Genomic DNA, 25,278 nt, shown 5'->3' with positions numbered 1-25,278 from the left:
CGAAATAAGGGCTTGACTAATCAAATTTAGCAGGTAAGATGATACTGAAACATACCTATTTATTCTTCAATGATAGACTTTTGATTTCTTTTTTAGCAGTTCCTTCCAATATATCCAGAATAATGCAACAATAATCTTTTATCACACTGGGTAAGAAAAATCTGTAATACCTTCTCAACTTCTGGGTTTAAGATACTGTTTAGAGTTATGAAACATGTTTTTATAGAAAAAGATGTTAATTGATGAAATATGTCCCCTTTTTACTAAAGGGGCATCACCAATGTAATTCACCCCCTTTGTCCTTCCTCTGTGTATTCTCCAAAATGTTAAAACAGAGGTGAGTGAGTCAAATCATAAATTATGAAGATGCATCTAAGTGCCTCTGGCAGTTTCTAACAGGAGATACAAGGCAGAGATCTGCTGGATCCCCGTGGCCTCTCTGCAGAGCCTAGTTGGAGAGCAACTATGTAAACTGAATGCAACCGCATAGCTCTTACCTGCAGATGGGGGGCCTGGGGGCCCTGGAGGACCTTGATGGCCAGGTTGACCAGAAGGCCCAGGCTTGCCAGGTGGGCCCATAACTCCACTGTCTCCCTTCTGTCCCTGACAGAGAGAAAAGCAGAGCCTGCTGTGATTTTATGACATGGCAAAGTTCCTTCCCTACTTGTTTTTAAAATGAGGGACCACCTAGTCCAGAGTAGCAAAAGCTCACAACAGGATGTAGCCCCACTAATCTCTATCACCCAGAATAGATAAGTCAGGGTAAATGACATCTGTAACTGACCACTGTGAGTTTGCAGACCTCATTAAGCTCTTGCTCTGTTCTAGAAACATGGCACTGGACAGGAGAACAGAACCAAGCCACTTCATCCCCTGGAACAGGTTAGGTAACAAAGTCTCAGAGAGAGCAGGATTTATGCAAGTCCCCCAGTTGACTGAGTTCAGGCATTAGCTTGCTTATTAGGATCTCTTTCATTCTGTCATGAGAGCTGTTTCCACCCACTGGCTTCCCATTGCTCTTTGGGTAAAGATCCAGCCCATTACTCAGCCTAAGAAACTGGACATGGCTCGTCCCTCCAGTCTTGATTCAGTTTGTTTTTTTTTTTTTTAGTCAGGAACACCATGACTCTTGACCTACTTACTTCTCACAATTTCTCTCTCTGCCCCAAACTCCTCTTCGCACCCCTCTGCCTTCAGTTCTCAGCTCCTATGTCTTAGCAGTAAAGCCTTCCTTAATCTTCCCAGTCTGAGTTGATGTTCCCATCACATTCTTTCCAAACTTGCTTCTTCAAGCTGGACGTAATGGTGCAGGCTGAGGTAGAAGGACTGCAGCTAGTTTGAGGCCAGCCCAGGCTACACAGTGAGTTCTAGTTCTAGACCAGCCTGGGCTACAGTTTGAGACTCAGTTTCAAAAAACAAACAACAAATACACTCCACTCCCCAAACACACCCCTGGACCTTTCCAAGCATTTATCCCAGATTACTGAACATAGAGTATTGTGTGGTCATTTCATCACTGTCTCTCTATGAGATATGTTACATGTGGCTAGACTCTACCATGTTCACCTTCTTTGGTCAGACCAAATGGAGGAGTAAGAAGCTGGTGAACTCATGAGGAAGAGTTTGATGATATGTTAGCCAAAGATTTCACCTTGGCAGTGAGGCCCTGGGTAACTCATGTCATCACTTTGTGCTTCAGTTTTTTAAAAAATATTTTATTTATTGTTTTTATTTTATGTGTATGAGTGTATTGCCTGCATGTATGTAAGTGCACCTGTGTTGTGCAATGCCCATGGAGGACAGAAGAGGGTGTCAGATCCTCTGGAACTAGAGTTAGAGACATTGTTAGCCGCTATGTGGGTGCTGGGAATCAAACTGGGTCCTCTGCACAAGCAGCAAGTGCCAAGAGCAGAGGCTGAACCATCTCTCCATCCCTGAGTCTCAGTTCTATCTTCTCTAAAGCCAGTAAACACATTCCTACATAGGTTTGTTGTAAGACTAACAAAGATTATACAGGTGAAAATGTGGTTTACACAGAATGAAGGGTTGTGGGGAACAAGCTGATTGTTCCAGTGACTGGCCTGGCTTCATCTTCTCCCACAGGGAAAGAAGTCCTGATTTTCTGAGAGCTTTCTGGAGGTTCTGGCAGGAAACATAGCTACTCATGTACCCTTGACCTAAGAACAGTTCCCTATTAGAGAAGGTCACGACAGAAAGTCATCCTCGCTAACCAATCACACAGCTTTGGAAGGGACACACATGGATTGTTGAGGGAGGAAGGGGTCAAACCGCTCACGGCCAGATCAGCCAAATCAACCATGGTGACCCAATGGGGTGACAAGTGTCCCAGCTAGATCCCCTCACACCCAAGAAGTCCTGATTTTCTTTTAAGAGAGTCACACCTGTAGTGAAAGCCATTTCCAACCATAACACTGACACTTGAGGTGCTGTCCTTCCAACATGGCCCAAGGAGTTCCTAAGCTTGTCCCAGGGGACCCATGAAGTCAGCTCGCTTCCAGTTCCACCCTCAGAGAGGAGGCCATGAGGTCAGTTTGTTTCCAATTCCACCCTCACAGAGAAGGTTGCTAATCCTCAGTCCAGGCTGAAGCATTCCAAAGTGACCAAGATGGGTGTCAAAATGGCAAAGGAAGTCACACCAGCTTAATATAGCCAGGGTAAGGCTTGTTTTCTAGCAGCCATGCCAGCTAGCTCTGGGCACAGGAAGTGCATGGCTTGAAGGAACTGCGAATGTGCCTTCACTCTGACACCAGCAGTAGAAGAATCTTCCAGTTATGGGTCACCACCCAGAAGGTGCCATATTTCTAGTGTGGGCCTCACTGAACAGAACTTTCCAGGAAGCAAATTCCTTATCCCTTATTTGGATAAGTGGTGAGACTTCTCTTGAGGAAGTTGTTCTGTCTTCCTAACTACAGATTTTTTTTTCTTTTTGTGATGCTAGGAATCAAACCTAGGGCCTTGTGCACACTAGACAAGTCCTCTACCACTGAGCTACATCTCCAGCCCCTGAAGGTTCTATAAAATCAACAGCTGCTTTCCTGGACCTGCCTGGAGGCAAGTCTAGAAGTGATATTGAGGAGCTAGTAAAGTGGGGGAATGGTCACATGCCCCAAATTCTAACTCTAACTTTGAAGTTGGTTTAGCTAAACGGTTTTGCAAGCAACCCCATCTCCCTGACCCTCAGTTTTCTTATGAATAAATGAGGGAGGTTGGATTAAAATGGTCTCTAAAATCCCTCTCTGTTGGAAACTGTAGTCTGAAATCCTGAATTTTTGTTTCCTGGTTTTGGGTTAACTTACAGTCACTTCTAGAAAGTCCTGCTGGCCCAGCAAATGCTGGATGTATGTATGACTCTATACCAGAAAGCGAATTCATGATACAAAGGAAGCACCAAGGCAGGCTTACAAGGCTAACAACTCAAGTTTGTGCAATGCACGCAGGGGGCTACAGAATCTTGTAGGAAGGATGAGGTCCTTCCCCTGACTCCTCTGGGCCTTCTCCAGTGGTTTTGGTGTAGCTCTCAGTATCACTCCAACAGAACTGATGTCAGTAGGGTAAAAAAGCAGCCTACTTGGCTCTGCTTTCCCAGAAAAGACAAATGCCGCCCCAGAAAAGATCTGGACAGCAGAAGCTAACAGCTCCTTCATGTATGAATTTAAAACACTCTAGAATAATGTAATGACTTCTCCCTGCCCCCTGTTTTTTTTTCTGTTTTCTGAGCCTAGATTTAAGGAAATTAGCATCTGTGGCATCATTGTGACACCATCTGACCATGCCACCCTGTGCAATTGTCAAAATGAGACTGAAATTTTGTGACTTCTAAAGTTATTATGAAACTAAAAACAGGAACAAAAGCAATGCTATTGTGAGGTCTGAATTTTCCAGAGTGGAGCCGGGTCACTTCTAAATTGACTTACACATCATCATTAGCTTCACAGTACTACCAGAGTCATTCTGAACTCTGGCTTCACATTAGAATTTCATGGGTGGCTTCAATACAACACACCACCCATGAGGAAGGCCCATTCTAGGTCAACTGTACTAATGTTTTTGAGAAGTAAGACCAGCCACTGTAGCTGGTTGGGGAAGCTGTATCCAGTCAACCCCTGATGATTCTGACATAAGCTAACATCTGAGAACCTTGCTTAGGCTTCAGGAAATAATCAGCAGAATGGAAAAGGCTATACTACCAAAGATGTCCAGCATTATATATGATCTGGATGGGTCTCTCCCAGTAGGAATGACTTTTATAGTATGGACAGAATCTGGACTAATGACTCTTACTTAAACTTGCACTAAAAAACTACTGTTTGGGGCTGGAGAGATGCTCACCAATTAGAAGCACTGGCCGTTCCTGCAGGTGACCTGGGTTTGAATCCCAGGACCCAAATGGCAGCTAACAACTGTCTGTAACTCCAGTTGTAGGGGATCTGACACCTTCTGTCCTCCACAAACACTGCATGGACAGGGGTGCACTTGCATACATGCAGGCAATACACTCATACACATTTTTTTTAAAGCTACTATTTATAATGTAAACAAGCTCACTGAGCTTTGTGCTCCTCTGGTGACCTGTCCATCTGACATCTGACCTTAATCCCTCAGACCCCACTTTGCCCTCCACCCCAGATAGTGAATGAATGTGGGTGTGCCTGAATTATCCTATCAAAGTGCTGCAAGAATTGCTTGTCTTTCTCACTGGAAACACTGAGAAGAATTGAGAAGTCTGTTTGACATTGCATGTGATTTCAGGCTTAGAGATTAAAGGGCAAGATTGTCTGGATCCAAGTTTCTAGGTCTAGATGTTGCTGGAGAGAGTCTTGAATAAATGTATGGGTAGGCCTGGCTTGCAAGTACAGATCCATGAGACATCAGAATGAACAGGTGTCTCAGAGCTCAGGTCTAACCTTGGCCTTAAAACTAACGTTAAGAGCCAGGTATGGTGGCACATGCCTTTAATCCTAGCACTCGGGAGGCAGAGGTAGATGGATCTCTGTGAGTTCGAGGCCAGCCTGGTCTACATAGTGAGTTCCAGGACAGCTGGGGATACAGGGAGATCCTGTCTCAAAAAGACAAAAAAATAAAACAAAACAAAACAAAACAAAACCCCCCCAAAAAACTAGTGTTAAGAGTCAAGCTGATTATTTATTCAGGTATAACTGTAATGTGGCCTAGAAACACCATATCTCCTGTCCAAGATAAATCAAGAAATGAACAATTCAAAAAATAAAAAGAAAGTCAGGCATGATGCCTTTAATCCCAGCACTCCAGAGGCAAAGGCAGGCAGAATCTCTGTCAGTTCTAGACTAGCCTGGTCTACATAGTGAGGTCCAGGACAGCCAATGTTATAGAGTGAGACCCTGTCCAGAAAAAAAAAGAAGAAAGAATTCTGGAAGGCTATAATACCCAGATACAACCATAACCACCAACAGGAGGGAGATAAAAAGCAAAGAAACAACAACAAAAAAAAGCCAAGAAACTGCATGGATTTTAAATATTCTCACCACAAAGAAACAATATTTGAGGTGATTGTTACATTAATTAGCCTGATTTGATTACTCTGCAATGTATATGTATTGAAACATCATAGCATATTCCATAAAATATAACATCAATTAAAAATAAAATTTTAAACTGCTTTAATATATATGCTGAAAATGACATTTCTTCTAACATATTCAAAATAATTAACATTAAAAAACAAGTATTATGTGGAGAGAGATCTGAATATGATCAAAATATACTGTATGAAATTCTGGAATCAATAAAAAATTTTTAAAATCCAGTATTACAAGTATACATATTCATATACATCAATTTCAAAAATTAGAAAAATTAAATAAAGTTAACTTACGTGTACATCTGTGTGGGTGGGTGTGCAAGCAGAGGCCACACGTGGGTATTATGTCTCTTCCTCTATTACTTTCCATCTTATTTTTTGAGACAGGGTCTCACTGGGGCTCACCAATTCAGCTAGACTGACTGGGCAAGCCCCCTGGATCCTCTGTCTCTCTGCCTGCCCAGTGCTGGCTTTATATCAGGGTGATGGGGATCAAACTCAGGGCCTCATGTTTGCACAGGATGCACTTTACCCACTGAGCTATCACCTACACACCAAATAGGGCTGAATTTTTAAGATATCTTTTTGAAATAGAAAGGCAACAAACTGACAAAAAAAATTAATGTAGACATACTAAGACCGTGCTGGAGAGCGTCTGTTGTCAACTTGACACACCTGGGCAGAGGGAACTGAAACTGAGGAATTTCCTCCATTGGATTGGCCTGTAGCCATGTCTGTGGAGCATCTTCTTGATTGTTGGATAGGAGGGCCCAGCCCAGTGTGAGTGGTACCACCCCTAGGCAGGTGGTCCCGTGTTATATAAAAAAGCAGGCTGAGCACAGGCCAGGGGAGCAAGACAGTAAGCAGTGTTCCTCCATGGTCCGTGCTTCAGTTCCTTTTTCCAGGTTCCTACCCTGAGTTCCTGCCTTGACTTCCCTTGACAACGGGACTGTGCTGTAAGGCAAATAAACCCTTTCCTCCCCAAGTTGGTTTTGGTCAATGTTTTACCACAGCAATAGAAAATAACTAGGACAAAGATCAAGGCCATCCTGGGGAGACCTATACAGGGAGAACATGTCTTTTTTCAAAAAAGGTGATTTGGTACATCTCTCAGGAACATCTGTCCATCCAGAAAACTCCAGTTTTCCTGTGGCACTTAGTGCATGTCTTAAACCAGCCCATACAAATGAGCCTTCCTCTTCCTTTCTCAACCATATCACTGGCTTAGCCTAAGAGCCTGCTGACAGGGGGCTCAAAGTTAACAATTTCTCTAAGCACTTAGCAACCCTGATGAAAAGAAAGGATCACTTTCAAATTAGCGGTCTGTATGGGGGAAACCACTCTGTCACTGAGCCCAGAAGACCTCTAAGAAGTAGGGAAGCATCTGAACTGTTCTCTTGAAAGTCTTCACATCCAGGACAGAGGACAAGGAAGGTTTTCTATATAATGACCTCATCTTCCTTCCATTTTCAAGTTGCTTTGGTTCCAACAGATGCATTTCTGAGCCAGAACCTCTCTTGCTTCTGGCTTTGAATGGGGTGTTCTAGATCAGATCCCTTGAACTGTGGCTAGTCAGAAGCCTGCAGGTCCCAGAATTGAGGCTGCTCTGTCCACTGCCCCAAAGATGCTTGAATGTGGGGCCATGGAACATCTCTAGTTGACCCTGTATGCCTCTCTACACATCTCCAAGTCAGGAGATGTTACCGAAGTGGGGATTCTGAACCCTGGGCTGCTTACCTGCTTGCCTCGTTTTCCTGGTCTTCCCGTGGGTCCTCGGTGTCCTGCTAGCCCAGGTTCCCCCTTTGGACCCATTTCACCCTGGGGAAAAGAGAAACAAGCAAGGATTGAATAGGTAAGCAGGCACATCCATGCCCAATCACTGGCCACCAGGGCTATGTAATCATTCCAAATCTTCTCCAGGTAGACTGACTTGGAGCCTGGGAGACTGATGAGGTCATGTTTAAGGTACAGAGAAGAAAGATAGTAATGTTGTGTGACTTATCACTGGAGCAGGAGGCATTCTGGTGGTCAAATGAGTGACAGCCCATCCACAGTGGCCAGGGGAGGCATCTGCCTTTCAGTCATACATGTGCCTGTGTCACTATGGACTGAGAAAAGGCTTTTTTGTCTAGTTGAAATTTTGCATTGAGATTTGTTGTGCTTTGTTTTTAGCACAATTCAAATATATGAGTTGGTTTTTAATGTTTGGGTAGTTTTGGCTATAAAACATTTGGGTAATTTTGTAATCTCTGGAATCATTTCGTGGCCCTTAGGGTTACAATAGCTCTCCACTCTTTAGTAAACACTACCTTGGTTTCCATTTTTTTGTTGTTGTTGTCTTTTTGAGACAGGGTCTCCCCATAGCCCCAGCTGTCCTGGAACTCCCTATATAGACCAGGCTGGCATTGAACTCACAGAGATCTGCCTGTCTCTGCCTCCTAAGTGCTAGGATCAAAGGTGTGCACTACCATGCCTGGCTTTTTGTTTTTTTTTTTTTTAAGATAGGGTCTCCTATAACCAAGGCTAGCCTCAAACTCTCTATATAGCTAAAAATGACCTTGAACTCCTAATCTTCTTGCCTATATCCTACAAGTGCTAGAGTTGTAGGCATGTACCACTATGACCATCTCGGGTAAAAACCCTTTTTGTGAAGAGAGATATTTCAAATATGTGTCCAAATATTCAATATAATTGTTATAAAAAGCATGGAAAAACATTGTAAATTATATTCCTAGTTAAAAATAACTCTTTCATATTTCAAGGGCAACCATTTTAAAAACTCATTTCTCGGCGCACACCTTTAATCCCGCTCGGGTGGTAGAGGCAGGTGGGTCTCTGTGAGTTCAAGGCCAGCCTGGTCTACATAGTGAGTACCAGGACAGCTGGGGCTACAGGGAGACCCTGTCTCAAAAAGACCCCAAAACTCATTTCTCAAGCAGTGAGATGGTTCAGTGGGTAAAGGTACTTACTACCAAGCCTGACTCTCTGAGTTTAATCCCAGGACCCTCACAGTGGACAGAGAGAACAGACTCCCACATGTTGTCCTCTGACCTCCACATAAATTGAAAAACATTCCTCCATCTTGGTTTTTCTTCTTCCCCTGTCCCTCTAGGATTCGTACCACACTTACTGCTTCTGAGGGTTCTGAGCCCACAGGCTGCACAATTTCTACTTCTAGCAATCACCCTATCCCCAAATTCACCACAAACAAGGTAAATGTAGCAATTGCCACCATAGAAATTTCTGCTTATCGACATCCAGTGCCCATGAAGGGCCACCCTAGCTACTCAGAGAGACCAATAGACACCCAGGATCCTTTTCTTATGGTGCTCAGAGGAAGCCTAACACAATGAAAATTCCAGAGAATACTAATTAGATAGCAAGGGTCAAACATAGAACTCAGAATGACCTTTTAGCTTAACCAATACAATGAATTTGTCCCTACCCAAGCCACCAATTCACCAGACTTGTTCTATGTGTCTGTGTGCTCTAGCATGTTATTCAGGATTCTTGATGGCAAAAGTGTAAGGGGTCAAGATAGACTCCATGCAGCCATGGAGATGTTTGCATGATTCCCCTGGGCTGTTGAGAGGGTGTGAGGGTGACAGAAAACATCGGTGAAGAGAAAACATCAGCATGACAGTATGAACAGTATGGATTTTTTTTTTTTTTTGGTCTTTTTGAGACAGGGTCTCCCTGTAGCCCCAGCTGTCCTGGAACTATGTAGACCAGGCTGGCCTTGAACTCACAGAGATCCGCCTGCCTCTGCCTCCCAAGTGCTGGGACAACAGGCATGCACCACCACGCCGGAAGTATGGAATTTTTAAAGGATTGTCAGAAGGAAGTGTGGCCCTTCTCTTTATCTACTTGAAGCAGCCAGTAATCCCTTGATCTAATTTCGCTCCTCCTAATTATGGTTATTATATCAGCTCTGTCTTAGAACAGCCTGCCATGAAAGGGAGAACACAGCTTCTTTAATGCCAGGTCTAGTCCATGGTGCAGAGGCAAAGAAGCTGTCGTGTTTAATTTTCCAGAGATTTATGAGTCTTTGATGCTCATTGTTGCAGTGTATGAAAACCTAAACTAAATATCTTAGGATGCTCTTTTCTCTTTTAATATTTGCTTATATAATCAATCTCTTTTTAAAATGTAGCAGCCCATCTAGGGTAACAGGAACAGTTTCTGACAGGTTAAGGTAATAAATCATAGTACTTGGTGCCTAATAACTGAAACTACCCTATTGCCTGGATACAGTCAGAAAAAAATGTTGACGTTAGAAAGTAATACTTTAAGATGAACTTTTAAGAATATCACAGTTGAGGGCTGGAGAGATGGCTCAACGGTTAAGAACACTAACTGTTCTTGCAGAAGACCCAGGTTCGATTCCCAGTACCCACATGGCAGCTAACAACTGTCCGTAATTCTAGTTCCAGGGTATCCGACAGCTTCTTGTGTTCTCCGCAGGCATTGCACAATGCGGGTGTACTTACCTACATGCAGGCAATACATGCATACACACAAAATAATAAATAAAATATTTATTAAAAGAAAGAAAATCACAGTTCAGACCTTGGTTAAGATATCAATTTCCAATGTCAGTGCCCTACAACACAAGGATCCAGCATTATTATGCTAGCTTAGGAACTGTTTTTTTTGGTGTTTTTGTTTTTGTTCTTTTGAGACAGGGTCTCCCTATAGCCCCAGCTGGCCTGGAACTCACCACGTAGACCAGGTTGGCCTCAAATTTACAGAGTTCTGCCTGCCTCTGCCTTCAGAGTGCTGGGACTAAAGGCGTGCACCACCAGGCCCGACTGTTTTAAATAGCCCTTACACATCTCTCTTTCTCTCTTTATGCTCTGTCTTTCCTCACCTCCCACCCAACTGTACTCCAGATCCTAAACCTAAGCAAAAGTTTCCAAAAATCTGTTAGTCCATTGGCACCATCACAATTTTTGTTATATACATACATAGATCCATTGTTATTTACTAAATATTTTTTCTCTAATTACCTAAAACCTATTCCTTTTAAAATTAGGCCTGTCCTAAGCAAAATACTAGTAAATATTTCACTATTTAGACAAAATAATTGTCATCTAGTTAAAGTACTCTTACGTACTTCCATGGTTGCCCATGAAGGCTGTATTCAGAGTTTAGGCAGCAGTGACACTAAACCAAACATGTCCCCACTTTGTCCCAGGCCCTGAGAGCTAAGAAGGGACCTCATTACTATGGCTCAGATCTGAGTTTCTTGTCACAAAATTTCCAGCTTTTGAATCTTGCCATGGGCCTCCAAGAGGTAAGAGAAGAAGGGATGTCCCCACTAGATCTGGAAGGCCTTTCTTTCCCACTGAACTGGAGATTAGTTTCAGACCTTCCTGCCACCCTCTCCCCAGTATGTAAGTCAGCCTGTTTCCCATCCCATTCTGGAACCTTCCACAGTTGAAGCAATTCTCCTGCCTGAAGGACAAAGAGCCGGGGCGTCACTTCCTGAGTTTGCAGGGTCCAAGGCCTATTCTCACAACTTCTAGATACTTACTTTCTGCCCCAACATTCCAGGAAATCCTGGGAAGCCCTGTGGAAAGAAAAGATATTGTAACGATCTTGAAATCACAAGAAAAGCTGTGGTTGAGCTTGGTTAGCCATTTTCAAGAAGGCTGCCCATCCGTCCACCAATGGAGGAGCAGGCTGCCACTTCTACTATATATAGCATATCACTTCCATAGACTTGCCATTACCTTTTCTCCTTTGGGACCCAAGTCACCCCTTTCACCTCTGGATCCCTAGGAGGAAACCATAGGATAGAACAGATGCATTAGTGTGGGACAGAATGGGGTGGTGGTGGTGGTGGTGATTGGAGAGCATTTCAAACTGAAAAGCTCCCTTGGTCAACACCTTCATTTTATAAAGCTCTAGGCTCAGATGATAGGTGGCTCGCCCAGAAAAGGAATGCACACAGCTAGCCCCTTCTTCCAGCACTCCCATGCTGACACAGCTAGCCCCTTCTTCCAGCACTCCCATGCTGACACAGCTAGCCCCTTCTTCCAGCATTCCCATGCTGACTGAGCTCCCCCCTCCTACCCAGCCCTCAAGTGCTCCCCTGCTCCCTGGAAGCAGCATGAATCTCATTGGGAGCATCTCTCAGCAGGCTTGCCCCTCCTCTGGAGCCCTTTGCAGTCATCCTCAGCCCATCCACCCAGGAAGGGCAGAGGAAGATCTGGGAATGACTGTTACAGTTAATGACTAAAGAACTTGGGCACCTTCCACCCACTTCTGACTCTAGACCTATGCATAGACCATGCTGTGTGGGATACATCAGAAACAGGCACTGACCTTTTCCCCTCTGGATCCAGGGTAGCCCTAAAAGAAAGCAAAAAGTGCATTTATAATGAGCCCCTAAGGCCTCTGGGTGTGCCGCAGGAGTGAGAGGACTCTGAGGTGGTGCTGAAGTGTCTCCACACTGTACTCTATTTTTATTTTTTATTGAATTTTTACATATTTCATGCAATATATTTTGAACACATTTAGATTCCTTCCTATATCTGCACTACTATGTGATTTAATCTCTACGAAATGTGTGAAGGGTACAAGAAGGGACTGAGCTTGGTAGATATATATACTCAGACCTGACTCTGTAAGCATATATATATATATATATATATGCCTACAGAGTCAGGTCTGAGTCTCCAAATGCCCTTAGGATGGGTTTATCCACTGGAGCCTGGTCAACCTACTAAGAGTCTCACCTTTAAAGGAGATTTAATCTCCCCTTCCCAGCAACCATCAGCTGCCAATAGTTCCTCAGGTAGGGTTGAGGTTTCTTCACCACTTCCCCACATCTATGCTGAAATTTTTATTTTATGAGTGTTTTGCTTGCATGCAGTGTACCATGTGTGCAATGCCTGTGGAAGCCAGAAGAGGGCATCAGAGTCCCTGGAACTGGAGTTACAAACAGTTGTTAGACACCATGTGAGTGCTGGGAACCAAACCCAGGTTTTCTGCAAGAGCAGCCAGTGCTCTTAACTGTTGAGTCATCTCTCCAGCCCTGCACTGTAAGTTTAGAGTGACCTGCACCATCAAACCTGAAGATATAGTCAAGGGTTGTATTCATACCAGGCCTAAAATCAAGATTGCTTTTCTCACCCCCACAAACACCTGACCCAGAGAACTCAGGAGAACAGCATGCCTTATGTCCCTGCATCCCAGGGCATGATGTCCCCCAAAGAGCTTGTAGAGATAGGTACCCTAGCATTGAGTGACAGTCTCCCCAGCCCCACCCACCCCATCTTTGAAGACAGCAGCTGCTCCAAAGTATTAGTGAGAAGGCCTGGGAAAGTCCATCTGACCACACACTGACCTTAGAGCCCATTGGTCCTCTTGACCCTGGCAAGCCCATCATACCCAGGTCGCCTTTTTCACCCTGTGGCAATCAGAAGATGGAAAGGAAGACCCACAGTGACATTTCTTTGAACTGAAACAGGAGTCACGGGCAAGCTTGGGATGGAACTAGGGATACTGGGGTTGGATTGTGAATCTAAGGTCCCCATATGTCCCTTTGCCCCCTCCCAGGGGCCCAAGGATCCATATTCCACCTTTCACTGTGGTATTTGAGATTAAGTAGAGAATGAAAATGCCCAAGGTGGAACAGACCTCCAAAGTAAATACTCACTACGATGCTGTAAATGGTGATACTTGATCTTTTCCTGAAAATGGTTATGAGAGGGCAGGGGAGAAGACATGAGGGCACCAGGGCCTCAGAAAACAGGGTATCACAACATAAAATCTTAGCCTGCTTTGCTTTTTGCATAGGGAGGGCCTTCCAGAAGTCTCCAGGCACTCTTACCCTCAGTTTCCTGCCAAGTAGAGTGTACATCAGCCTCTTGGAATGGACCATGGAGGCAGATGGTTAACACTTACGGTGCATTCTGTTGTTCCTCAGAATAAGTTGTAGTTGAACTTTAAATATTCTTTATACTAAAAAACTGCATACCACCACTAATTAGTAGAAATATAAGGTCGACTATAAACTGATTTTTTTTTTGGTCTTTTTGAGACAGGGTCTCCCTGTAGCCCCAGCTGTCCTGGAACTCACTATGTAGACCAGGCTGGCCTTGAACTCAGAGATCCGCCAGCCTCTGCCTCCCAAGTGCTGGGACTACAGGTGTGCACCACCACGCCCGGCTTAAACTGATTTTTTTGTTTAATTTTTTTGTTTTTGTTTTTCGAGGCAGGGTCTTATATAGCTCAGGCTGGCCTCCAATTCACCATGTAGGTGAAGATGACATGACCTTGAACTCCTGATGATCCTGTCTTCACTTCCCAAGTGCTGAGCTTCCAGGCATGTGCCATCATGCCTGGCTATACTGAATTTTAAATGTCTTTAGAAGTCATATTAAATATAAAACTAAGCAGGTCAAATTAATGGTGCCAATATTTAATTAATGCTAATCTGTCACTTCCGCATGTACTCAATATAAAATTATTGATGAGATTTTTAAATTACATTTTATTTATTGTATCAGGATACATATGTGGAAGTCAGAGGACAATTTGCTATCTCCTGGAACCACATGGGTTCCAGGAATTACACTCAGGTAATCAGGCTTGGCTACATGGGCCTTTAGCCACTGAGCCATCTCCCCAGCCCTGAGCAAAGGTTTTAAAATTTAAACTTGGGTGAGTTCAAATGAATCGTTCTGGGTCCGGGTCATACTACCCCCATCTCCAGGGCTCTGGCTGCCATGATGAACAGCTTGGCTCTGTCTATACAGTGGGGCTTTTTGCTTTGCTTTTTGTTTAGACAGAGTTTCAGTCTAGCACAGGCTGACCTGGAACTTTTTCTGTATCTCAGGCTGCCTCTAATTTATGGTGATCCTACCTTAGCCTCCTGTGTGCTGGGATTATAGGTATAAGCCATCACATCCAGCTATGCACACCCAGCTATTTTTATTTTATATGTATGAGTGTTTTGCCTGCATGTATGTTAAGTGTACCCATGTTGTGCAATGCTCACAGAAGCCAGAAGAGGGTGTTGGATCCCCTGGAATTGAAGTTACAGATGATTAGCTGCCATGTAAGTGTTGAGAAATGAACCCAGGTCCTCTGCAAGAATAGCCAGTGCTCTTAATGGCTGAATCATCTCTTCAGTCCCTATACAGTAGATTTTTGTTTTGTTTTTTCTTTCTTTTCTTTCTTTTTGAGGTAGGGTCTCCCTATAGCCCCAGCTGGATTGGAGCTTGCTAGGTAGACCAAGATGGCCTCTGTCTCACAGAGATCCACCTGTGTCTGCCTCTTGTGTGTGGGGATTAAAGGCTTTAAAGGCATGTGCCACCACACACAGCTCCTTAGGTATTTTCTATTCTCCTAACATAGTCAGCAAGGCAGAGCAGTAGGTGACATTCACCTGTCTCGCCCTGTAGGCTTCTGTAGGTAAAATTTCTGAGTTGAAGCCTCTGCACCCGGTAGTCTGTGACCAGCAGCGAGAAAGACATAAACTGAAGGAGGATATGGTTATGTTTGTTTTGCACACATTTCTGAGAAGAGGGTGACCTCTTGGCTCAATGCAGGATCTGCATCCTTCCAGCCTACCAACACCCTATCAGCTCTCCACCTGCCAGATTAGCATGATAGGTGAAAGCTTCCCAGACCCAAGTTGCCCTGGGTCATCTCAAAGGAACCAAGACTAGCATGCTAATTCTCAGGATAAAGAGGAAGCAGAGGCCTGAGAAAGAAGGGCATAGCCCCCGCCTCTCCACAGAGGCAGTCAAGGCACTGACCACGGTCTGCTGTGATCACACGAAGGAAGAAGCTCTTGGGGTCTGGAAGCTGTCCTCTAGGTCTCCTCCCCCGTCTTAAGGAAGTGATGTGCTTGACTGTGTGCCAGGGACCAGGAGCCAACCATCCTCCCCCCTCTGACACTATAAGCCATATGATACTTACCCTAGGTCCTTCAGGGCCTGGCCAGCCAATGGGCCCCGGCATGCCAGGAACACCTGGGGGGCCAGGTCTACCCTTCAAAAACCAAGAACAAAAGTCAGGACACCTGGGTCTGCTTCCCTTCAGCCAAGAATATATGGGGCCTGGATAAAAGTATAGGTCCTCTAAACATGGTCCTCCAGACCTTCATCCCTTCATCCGTAACCCACAGAGAGGGCCTAAAAACTTGTGGCAAACAGATATGTTTGATTTTTGGTGTCATAGTGTATCACTGAGTAAGGTTTTATCCTACTTAATAGAGGACAGTGAGATAAGGGATTTATGTTGGTTAGTTTTTGTCAACTTGATACAAAGTAGAGACATTGTATGGTAATGAGGGACCCTCAACTGAAGAATTACCTCCATCAGATTGGCTTGTGAGCATGTGGGGGGCATTTTTTTGATTGCTGGTTGATGTAGGATGGACAGTGCCATCCCTAGGCAGATGAGCCTGGGCAGTGTAAGAAAAGTAGCTGAGAAAGTCAGGGGGAACAGATCAGAGGGAACAAGCCGATAAGCAGCATTCCTCCATGGTCTCTGCTTCAGTTCCTGCTTTGAGTTCCTGCCGGACTTCCCTCAGTGATAGACTGCGATGATGGTGTAAGATGAAATATACTTGTTCCTTCCTAGCTGTTTTTGGTCATGGTGTTTTATCACAGCAACAAAAAAATAGGACAGGATTCTAAACTTCTTTGCTTTTCAGTCTTCAGCACCTCTATCCCCTGGCCCCAGTGTCTTGTATCCTGGTGGGTCATGCTGTGAGGTGAGCTGGGACTCTGAGGGGAGCAGCACCAGATGCTGTTGGTACTCCCTAGGGGGCTTTTTGCTCCATGGAGCACCATCCCTCAGTGGCTACCCTGGTGGCTGCTACCAAAGCTTCCCATAGCCTGCAACCACAGAGTTTGCTTTGGGGCACTGGTGCTGCCCAGTCACCTATGAACCTCCCCATCCTGCAGCCAACAGCCCAGATCTCTTACCATCAAAGCATCAAGGAAAAACAAGCTGCCAGGCAATCCACACCCCCAGGTTCAGGCTGCTGAAGTTGGACTTCACCTCACACTAAACCTTTGCTTGATTTCCTTTACCCCTCTTTACAAGCTCCTCTTGACTTCCTATTTACTTATTTATTCATGGTGTATTACGTGTACGTCTCTGCTTCCATAGACCCCAACACAAACCAAGGGCTATGTAAAAACAAGCTCTGTCAAAGAGTGAGAGTACAGACTAGGGGTCTGTCTTGATCTCCACACCCTCACTACACAGTTAGCTAGGAACGCAAGGTTTCAGCCAAGGGCTCAGAGATGTCAGAGGCTGATACCTGCACTGATTTCTACTTGTGCCTCCCAAACTCACGGCAGACATTACTAATCAACATGGCCCTTCTATCTGAGCATGGGGATCATCACAGAATCCTTTCTAGTCCAGCACTTCACACAGTCACTATACTGTGGCTGGCCTTGTCAACTGTACCTTGCAAAGGTCTATATGCTTAAGGCTTTTCGTAATAAAACATGAATATAATAACTTGTATTCAAAGCAATTCGCATCTTTCTCAGAGTCTACAATCACAAGCAAGACCTAAACCTTAAGTGCCAGTATCCACTGACCACAGCGATACTGGCTGCCACTGCTCAGGCGCTTTATTCTGGTTTAACCAAGTAGGTAGTAAGGGTCATTTTGTATGGGGGTTGGGGGCTTGGAGGGCTTCCCTGGAGGGTGACAGGATGAGGCTGGGGAACTGTGACTAGGCCAATCCTGGAATGTGTCCAGATGCCTAGTGGCTGTAGGCTCAAGCTCTCAACCAAAGTGTTGGCAGAAAGGGCAAGCACACCGTGTCATCAGAGAGAGGGCAGCACCAACATTGTCCACCAGGGTCATGGTGGCAATTGAAGGGTGCTGCTGGTCCCCATCCCTGGAGTGTGTTTCTCTCTCTCTCTCTCTCTCTCTCTCTCTCTCTCTCTCTCTCAACACATGTGCAGCACAGTTGCCCATGAGACGCTGATGGAATAGCATGGACCATACCTTCCTTCCTGGGCGGCCAAGCTCCCCCTGTGAATGGAGAAGACAGGTGAATAGGAGCTGCTTTGGAAGAGAGGTTCTAGATTCAGAAAACTGAAGACTGGGCATGAGTTTGGCTCAGTTGATCAGCTAGTCACTTGGTCAGTCATAGCACCTGGCTGTGCCAGTAAGCCAAGCTAGGCCACACCAACAGCATCCCCACCGCAGCTGCAACCATTCATCAAGGGTCCCTCCTCACCAGCTAAGGCAGAGTGAGCACATATTTTTGAAAACTTAACCAGAACATTCTTAGTGGCACAATCATAAAGCAGGCTGGAGTCACCAAACAGAGGTGGGAGAAGAAGTCATGGCTCATACCTTTTCTCCCTTTGGTCCTGTCTTGCCAGGAAGCCCAGGTGGTCCCTACACAATTGAGATAAGAAGTGAAGAAAGCATATACCAAATCAAGGCAAGACAGCTCAGGAGGGCAGCAGGGAAGGACTAGTGGCAGGGGCTGTGGCCCCTTCAGAGCAGCCTGCTCTGTGTGGGAGCTCCATGAACCCTTATGGGCCTTTCTGCCTCACAGCCTACGTCCTCTGTTCCTCCTCCTCCTTAGCTTTCTCAGCACTGAGTTTCATGACACTGTTTGCCACTCTCTGGATTTACTTTTCTCCCGAGAACCCTTTGGTGATTCATGAAAGCAACTACAGAGTCTTGAAGAAGCTAGGCATGGTGGCACATGCCTTTAATCTCAGCACTCAGGAAGCAGAAGCAGGTGGGTCTCTGTGAGTTTGAAGGCAGCCTGGTCTACATAGTGGGTTCCAGCCAGAGCTACACAGTGAGGCCCTGTCCAGAAAACCAAACCAAACCAACAAACAAAAAAATCCTGTTGTGGAAATCATAATGCTTTGTGGCCTCATGCCATCTTTTCCCACTACCTTTCCATGCTTCCCCTAGGCATTAAGAGGGAAGTTAAGTTTTGTATGGAGAAGCAGCTGACTTAGCAATTACTATGGATGAGCTGGGCTTGGTGGTACACACCTGTAATCCCCGAATTTAGGAGGTGGAGGCAGGAGTATCAGGAGTTCAGAGTGATTTGGCTATCTAGCATGTTCAAAACCCACCTGGCCTACATAAAATTCTGTCTCACAAAAACATAAACCAGAAAAAAGGAAAAGAAGCTGGGCGTGGTGGTGCACGCCTTTAATCCCAGCACTTGGGAGGCAGAGGCAGGTGGCTCTGTGAGTTCAAGGCCAGCCTGGTCTACATAGTTCCAGGACAACTGGGGCTACAGGGAGACCCTGTCTCAAATAAGAAAAAAAAAAAAGGAAAAGAAGCTGGGCGTGGTGGTGCACGCCTTTAATTCCAGCACTTGGGAGGCAGAGGCAGGGGGCTCTGTGAGTTCAAGGCCAGCCTGGTCTACATAGTTTCAGGACAACTGGGGCTACCGGGAGACCCTGTCTCAAATAAGAAAAAAAAAAAAGGAAAAGAAGCTGGGCGTGGTGGTGCACGCCTTTAATTCCAGCACTTGGGAGGCAGAGGCAGGGGGCTCTGTGAGTTCAAGGCCAGCCTGGTCTACATAGTTTCAGGACAACTGGGGCTACCGGGAGACCCTGTCTCAAATAAGAAAAAAAAAAAAGGAAAAGAAGCTGGGCGTGGTGGTGCACGCCTTTAATTCCAGCACTTGGGAGGCAGAGGCAGGGGGCTCTGTGAGTTCAAGGCCAGCCTGGTCTACATAGTTTCAGGACAACTGGGGCTACCGGGAGACCCTGTCTCAAATAAGAAAAAAAAAAAAGGAAAAGAAGCTGGGCGTGGTGGTGCACGCCTTTAATTCCAGCACTTGGGAGGCAGAGGCAGGGGGCTCTGTGAGTTCAAGGCCAGCCTGGTCTACATAGTTTCAGGACAACTGGGGCTACCGGGAGACCCTGTCTCAAATAAGAAAAAAAAAAAAGGAAAAGAAGCTGGGCGTGGTGGTGCACGCCTTTAATTCCAGCACTTGGGAGGCAGAGGCAGGGGGCTCTGTGAGTTCAAGGCCAGCCTGGTCTACATAGTTTCAGGACAACTGGGGCTACCGGGAGACCCTGTCTCAAATAAGAAAAAAAAAAAAGGAAAAGAAGCTGGGCGTGGTGGTGCACGCCTTTAATTCCAGCACTTGGGAGGCAGAGGCAGGGGGCTCTGTGAGTTCAAGGCCAGCCTGGTCTACATAGTTTCAGGACAACTGGGGCTACCGGGAGACCCTGTCTCAAATAAGAAAAAAAAAAAAGGAAAAGAAGCTGGGCGTGGTGGTGCACGCCTTTAATTCCAGCACTTGGGAGGCAGAGGCAGGGGGCTCTGTGAGTTCAAGGCCAGCCTGGTCTACATAGTTCCAGGACAACTGGGGCTACAGGGAGACCCTGTCTCAAATAAGAAAAAAAAAAAAGGAAAAGAAATTCCCACAAATGATATCTGGGTACCAGGTGCTGGATGGTCTTTCCTTTCCCACCTTCATCAATGAAGGTCATTCTTTTTTTTTTTTTCCGGAGCTGAGGACCAAACCCAGGGCCTTGCATTTGCTAGGCAAGCGCTCGATCGACCACTGAGCTAAATCCCCAACCCCCAATGAAGGTCTTTCTAAGGTGGGTGAGTAAATGGCACATTTCTGTTCCATTGCCAACCACAGGAGTGGGGGTAGTTCCAGCCTCAAGGTTCTAAAACCAATTGTACCGATGCTTTGCACACATCCACAGCCAAAAGCAACTAGCTGTTTTCTGCTCACACATCTGTGACAAGCTCAGTTGATAACTATTTTCCAAATTCCTCAGAGAGAAAAAATTCACCCAAACCCCTTAGCCTCTACCGTATCCCTAATATCTACAGGCAAACATGCAAGATGCAAAGCCTGTCTAAAGTGCAGTTTCAACCAAACCACCCTGTCATTGTGTCTCCTGGGGAGTTTTGAAAAATTCCAAAGTTGGGGCTGGAGAAATGGCTCAGCAGTTAAGAGCACTGGCTGTTGTTGCAGAGGATTGATGTTCCATTCCCAGCACCCACAAGGCAGCTAACAACTGTTTATAATTCTAGTTCCAGGGGAACCAACACACTCTTCTGACTTCTGTGGGCACTGCATGACATGGGTGCACTTACATACATTCAGGTAATACACTCATACACAAAAAAATAATAAAACATTTTTTAAAAAAGAAAAACACTAGCCGGGCATGGCAGCACACACCTTTAGTCCCAGCACTCAAGAGGCAGAGGAAGGTGGATCTCTGTGAGTTCAAGGTCAGCCTGGTCTACATAGCAAGTTCCAGGCCAGTTGGTGCTACAGGGAGGCCCTGTCTCAAATAGACAAAAAAAAAAAAAAAAAAAAAAAAGAAAGAAAAAAAAGAAAAAGACAAAAGAAAAGAAAAACACTAAAGCCTAGACTACAGCCACCTCAGATCAATCAAATAACAGTCTGGGGTTGGGGAGGGGATCAGCACTGGGAATGTTTGAAGGTCCCTGAGGAACATCATATGCAGATAAGATCTGGAGCCCCCATCTTTGGTTTATCTGCCTTCTGCTTTAGAAGGTGGAGGAGGGAAGAATGTCTCGTCCCATTCTCTTTGTTCTCCCAAGCCTTCCAGTTCACAAAACCACTAGAACCATTTTAAAAGATCCTTGAGTTTAGCATCTGCCAAACTTTGGTATACAGAGGATTCACTGAGATGGGGGTGTGGCTGCCTTGTTAAATGTTAGATGCAGATTCTGACTGAATGGGGAGGGTGAGATTCTGCATCTTTTTTCTTTTTTGTTCTCTCTGTTGCTCTCAATTGAAACAGGGTTTCACTCTGTAGCCCAAGCAGCCTTGGAACTATGTAATCCAGGCTGGCTCCAAACTCATGGCAATCCTCCTAAGTGCTAGAATTACAGGCATATGCTACCATGACTGGCTGAGAAAGGTGTTTATAAGAGGTGGCATGAAAATCAACTTCTGAGTTACTTAGAGGAGGCAGTAAAAACCTGAAGAAGAGCCTCCCAAATAGTCAGAACCTGAGTGTGCAGGCCCTGGGGCTGAGACAAGTCAGTGTGTGTAAGGACCAAGAGGCAGCCACAGCAGCTGGGTCAGTGACAACTGAGGGGATGTGACAGTGGAGGAGGCCAGGCAGAGTCCTTTCCCGTGAGGCTTTGTCTTCCAGAGCCAGGAGCTCAGCTCCTAGACCTCTAGCACTGGGAAGCCACAATGGGTGTACTTAGCTGTGTGCTGATTTCTATGCCCCCTGCCCTTCTTTCCCCTCCCCATGGAGAATGCAGAGCCTCAGGTCAGCTGATCCAGTCTTCTCAGTAGTAGGCCAGTGTCTGAGATGGGGGTCTCTGGAGGACTTGCTTATTTGTCTAGAAAGTCCTTTATCCACCAATTTGCCTGTTCCTAATTCTTTTTTACCCTGGCTGGGGCTGCAGTCTAGGGGTCCAATAAAGCTCAATTTTCTTACACTGAATGCAAGTTCCTCTAGGCCCACAGATGGGTGGATGGTCGGTCACATTAGGTACATTATCAACAAGTGTTTGTTGATAACCATAATGATAGTCCACTGTCACATATGTAGCATCTCAAACAAACTCAGCATGGCAGGGGCCACTATTATCCATGCTGACAGGTGAAGTCAGAGTTTACCCAAAGACTCTATTCAGGGGCTCTGGAGCAGGAGGGAAGCTATAGAAGGAAAACCAACCACATGTCACGTCATAAGGACACTATGAGGCTCTGCCCACTGGGCTTCCCTATCGGACGGACAACAGGTGTGGGGGCCTAGCAGGGTGCACCCACCTGGGGGCCGGGGGGCCCAGGAGAGCCGAGCGAGCCTTGCATGCAGGGTGATGGTGAGGCCTCGAGTTCCAGAAGGAGATTCTTCATGTCTGAGGAGAGAAGCTTCAGGGCAAAGCAACATTTGTTAGCAGTAGCTTGTCAGGACTCCACCCTGCTCTGTCTCTATGCATTGACAACTTCTGGGCTCTTTTCTTTTTTTTTCCTTTTTAAGACAGGGTCTCCCTGTAGCCCCCCTGCTATCCTGGAACTCACTATATAGACCAGTCTGGCCTTGAACTCACAGAGATCCGCCTGCCTCTGCCTCCCAAGTGCTGGGATTAAAGATATGCGCCACCACACCCAGCTTGGGCTCTTTTTTAAAAAAAATATTTTATTATTTTTATTTTATGTGTATGGTGTATATGAGGGTATTGCCTGCATGTGTGTAAGTGCACCCGTGTCATGCAATGCTGCAGAGGTCAGAAGAGGGCATCAGATTCCCCTGGAACTGGAGTCGAGGATGGTTCATAGCTGCCATGTGGGTGCTGGGAATCAAACCCGGGTCCTCTGCAAGATTAGTCAGTGCTCTTAACCACTGAGGCATCTCTCCAGCCCCTGGGCTCTTCTTTTCTAGTTTTCTTGAAATAGATCGTAAATTATAAGAGACTGTAGCCACCCTAATGCCTCACGTCTACCTGCATTTTGGCTAACTTCTTTCCACCCTGCTTCCTCCATTTCTATCCTCCATATCCCTCTTTTCCCCATTTCCCCCCTTTCTGTCCCCCTCCCTCCTAGGGAATTTCATAAATGCTTAAGGAAAAGGGGAATTCCATATCTGATCAGCTGATGGGAACTTGGAAAGTTAATAATCTACCTCAGGGTTTTCAAAAAGATGAGGTGCTTTGTCATATCTAATTCCCAGATTTAAGACAGCAGGGGAACTGATATGTGCCAGAAAGGGCACAGTGTCCACCCTAGGAGTCCAGCCCTGGAGTGAGGATAGAGTTGCCTCTTTAATGAATCTTTGAGGCACCTTGTTGAGCTGGGTGTGGGACTGACATGGAGTTTTTTACTCACCCGAGTCCAGACTACTCACCGGACTTTGGTCCCCTCTGAAGAATGGTGGTGGGAACAGTGGGGGTGGTGGTGGGGTCAGCAGGCAGCATGCTTTGTGACTGCCCCGCTTCTTCTGATCCAGGCCAGGAAGGGCTATTCAGAGAAAACTGCTGCTTCTTAGCATGGGGCTAGAGAGATAGCCCATGTGGTATCTACCACGCCCAAGGGATACCTACATGGCCACCAAGATTTTCCAAATGCAATTCCTGACCCGTTCAAGTTGTGAGTGGGCCCACATTTATTGCCTGACATAGCTGCTCCCCACTTCTGCCGAATTCAGAAGGCACAGACACTGATGTGTATAACCATTTCTCATTCAGAGACTAACTTGCCATTATGGCAAAGGATGCAAAGTTTAGACAGACCCATAATGTGGGCAGCATAGCTGGGGAGAAGGAAGTACTCAGGAACAACTTGGATACTGTACTTCGGAGGAAGGAAAAAGAGGTGGTCAGTGCTAGAGGTGGTGTTGACTCAGACCCATGGTGTGAAACAGATTCTATACACACATTCGAGAGCCCCATCTCACTAGAGAGTCCCAGTTTAATGTCTCAATATGTTGCAGGTGGTCCAATCCCCAGTATAAGGAAATGAGTGCAGGGCCATGAACTTCTATTGCTTTTCACAGAGAATCTCACCTATGTTCCACCCATGTTTATGCTATAGCAAGTACAAGGATTCCACGTTATGGCAAAAGAGAGTTCTGCAAATTGAATGGACTCAAGACACCAACGCCCAGGTCTAGAAACAACTCTCAGCACCAGAGGCCTCTGTGGTCCCCACCCCACCATCCTGACTCTTAACAGGGATGCATCATGAGGATATTTTAATTTTATGCAAATGAAATCAGACAATGTGAATTCCTATGTCCGTCTTCTCTTGCTCTTCGCAGTGTTTGAGGGAGTGGTGCAGGCTATTTGTAGTTCGTACAGAGTTCCGCTACATGGCTAGACCACAATCTACTGATCCATTCTGCTGAGCACTGATGATGAGCTTGGTTTGATACCACTACTCACCCAGTAGAGTGGCTGTGATGACAAACATGTCAAGGATGTAGTACACCCAAACCCTCCATCATACACTGGCTGGCCAGAGTGGAAGCTGGTATTCTCTTTGGAAAAATTGCTTGGTGTTTTCTACTAAAGTTGAACATAGAAACATGAACTAAAGCCCAGCAATTTTACTCCTGGGTATTAACCAATAGAAAGGTGGGTGCATTTTCACCACAACACATGCATTAGAATGCTCATAGCAGTTTCACAAAAGTCATATTTTTCAGTTCCTAATTTGGGCATCATGACTCTTGATACCTTCATCCCTTCCTAGGATTTCTGACCTCACAGAACAAGTCCAGGTGGGCCACGACATGCTTCTCAGCCCTGAGCTCAGTGAGTGCTGAGTCTTATCATTAGGAAGCTTTCCTTGACTTCTAGGACAAGCTTTAGTGGGCCTTGCTATTCTTTTCTCAGGGTTTATCCCTATATTAGTGCCAGGTCTACATAATGGGAGTTTAAATTTTAACATCATTTAGGGCCTGTTTCTAAAGGGGATTACTTTAAGTTTTAACTTCTTCTATGGTATATTTCTTTTTTTTTTTTTTCTGTCTTTTTTGAAGCAGGGTCTCCCTATAGCCCCAGCCATCCTGGAACTCACTATGTAGATCAGGCTGGCCTTGATCTTAAAGAGCCGCCTGCCTCTGCCTCCTGAGTGCTGGGATTAAAAGTACGTTCCACTGTATCCAGTTGAAAACGTTTATTATTTTTATTTTTTTTGAGACAGGGTCTCCCTGTAGCTCCAACTGGCCTGGAACTCACTATGTAGACCAGGTGGCCTTGAACTCACAGAG

General features: G+C 45.6%; 1 protein-coding gene across 2 annotated transcripts in view; it reads right to left on the bottom strand.

Moving 5' to 3' along the window:
• Window positions 1–25,278, bottom strand: part of Colq (collagen like tail subunit of asymmetric acetylcholinesterase) — a 61,390-nt gene that overhangs the window by 11,994 nt on the left and 24,118 nt on the right. For both annotated transcript variants that reach the window (XM_008849978.3, XM_008849979.3), the window contains exons 2-12: window positions 23,413–23,525; window positions 22,338–22,439; window positions 17,927–17,971; window positions 17,573–17,599; window positions 15,515–15,586; window positions 12,933–12,995; window positions 11,909–11,935; window positions 11,314–11,358; window positions 11,115–11,150; window positions 7,316–7,396; window positions 498–603 (exon numbers count right to left, since the gene is read on the bottom strand). In XM_008849978.3, coding sequence (XP_008848200.1) covers window positions 498–603; window positions 7,316–7,396; window positions 11,115–11,150; window positions 11,314–11,358; window positions 11,909–11,935; window positions 12,933–12,995; window positions 15,515–15,586; window positions 17,573–17,599; window positions 17,927–17,971; window positions 22,338–22,439; window positions 23,413–23,525 — 717 coding nt within the window. The remainder of the gene's footprint in view (window positions 1–497; window positions 604–7,315; window positions 7,397–11,114; window positions 11,151–11,313; window positions 11,359–11,908; window positions 11,936–12,932; window positions 12,996–15,514; window positions 15,587–17,572; window positions 17,600–17,926; window positions 17,972–22,337; window positions 22,440–23,412; window positions 23,526–25,278) is intronic.

The sequence above is a fragment of the Nannospalax galili genome, unplaced genomic scaffold (genome assembly GCF_000622305.1).
Source record: "Nannospalax galili isolate Female #2095 unplaced genomic scaffold, S.galili_v1.0 scaffold364, whole genome shotgun sequence".
Classification (NCBI taxonomy): Eukaryota; Metazoa; Chordata; class Mammalia; order Rodentia; family Spalacidae; genus Nannospalax; species Nannospalax galili.
Note: the sequence above shows the minus strand (reverse complement) of the source record. Positions and strands in the feature narration are given on the sequence as shown.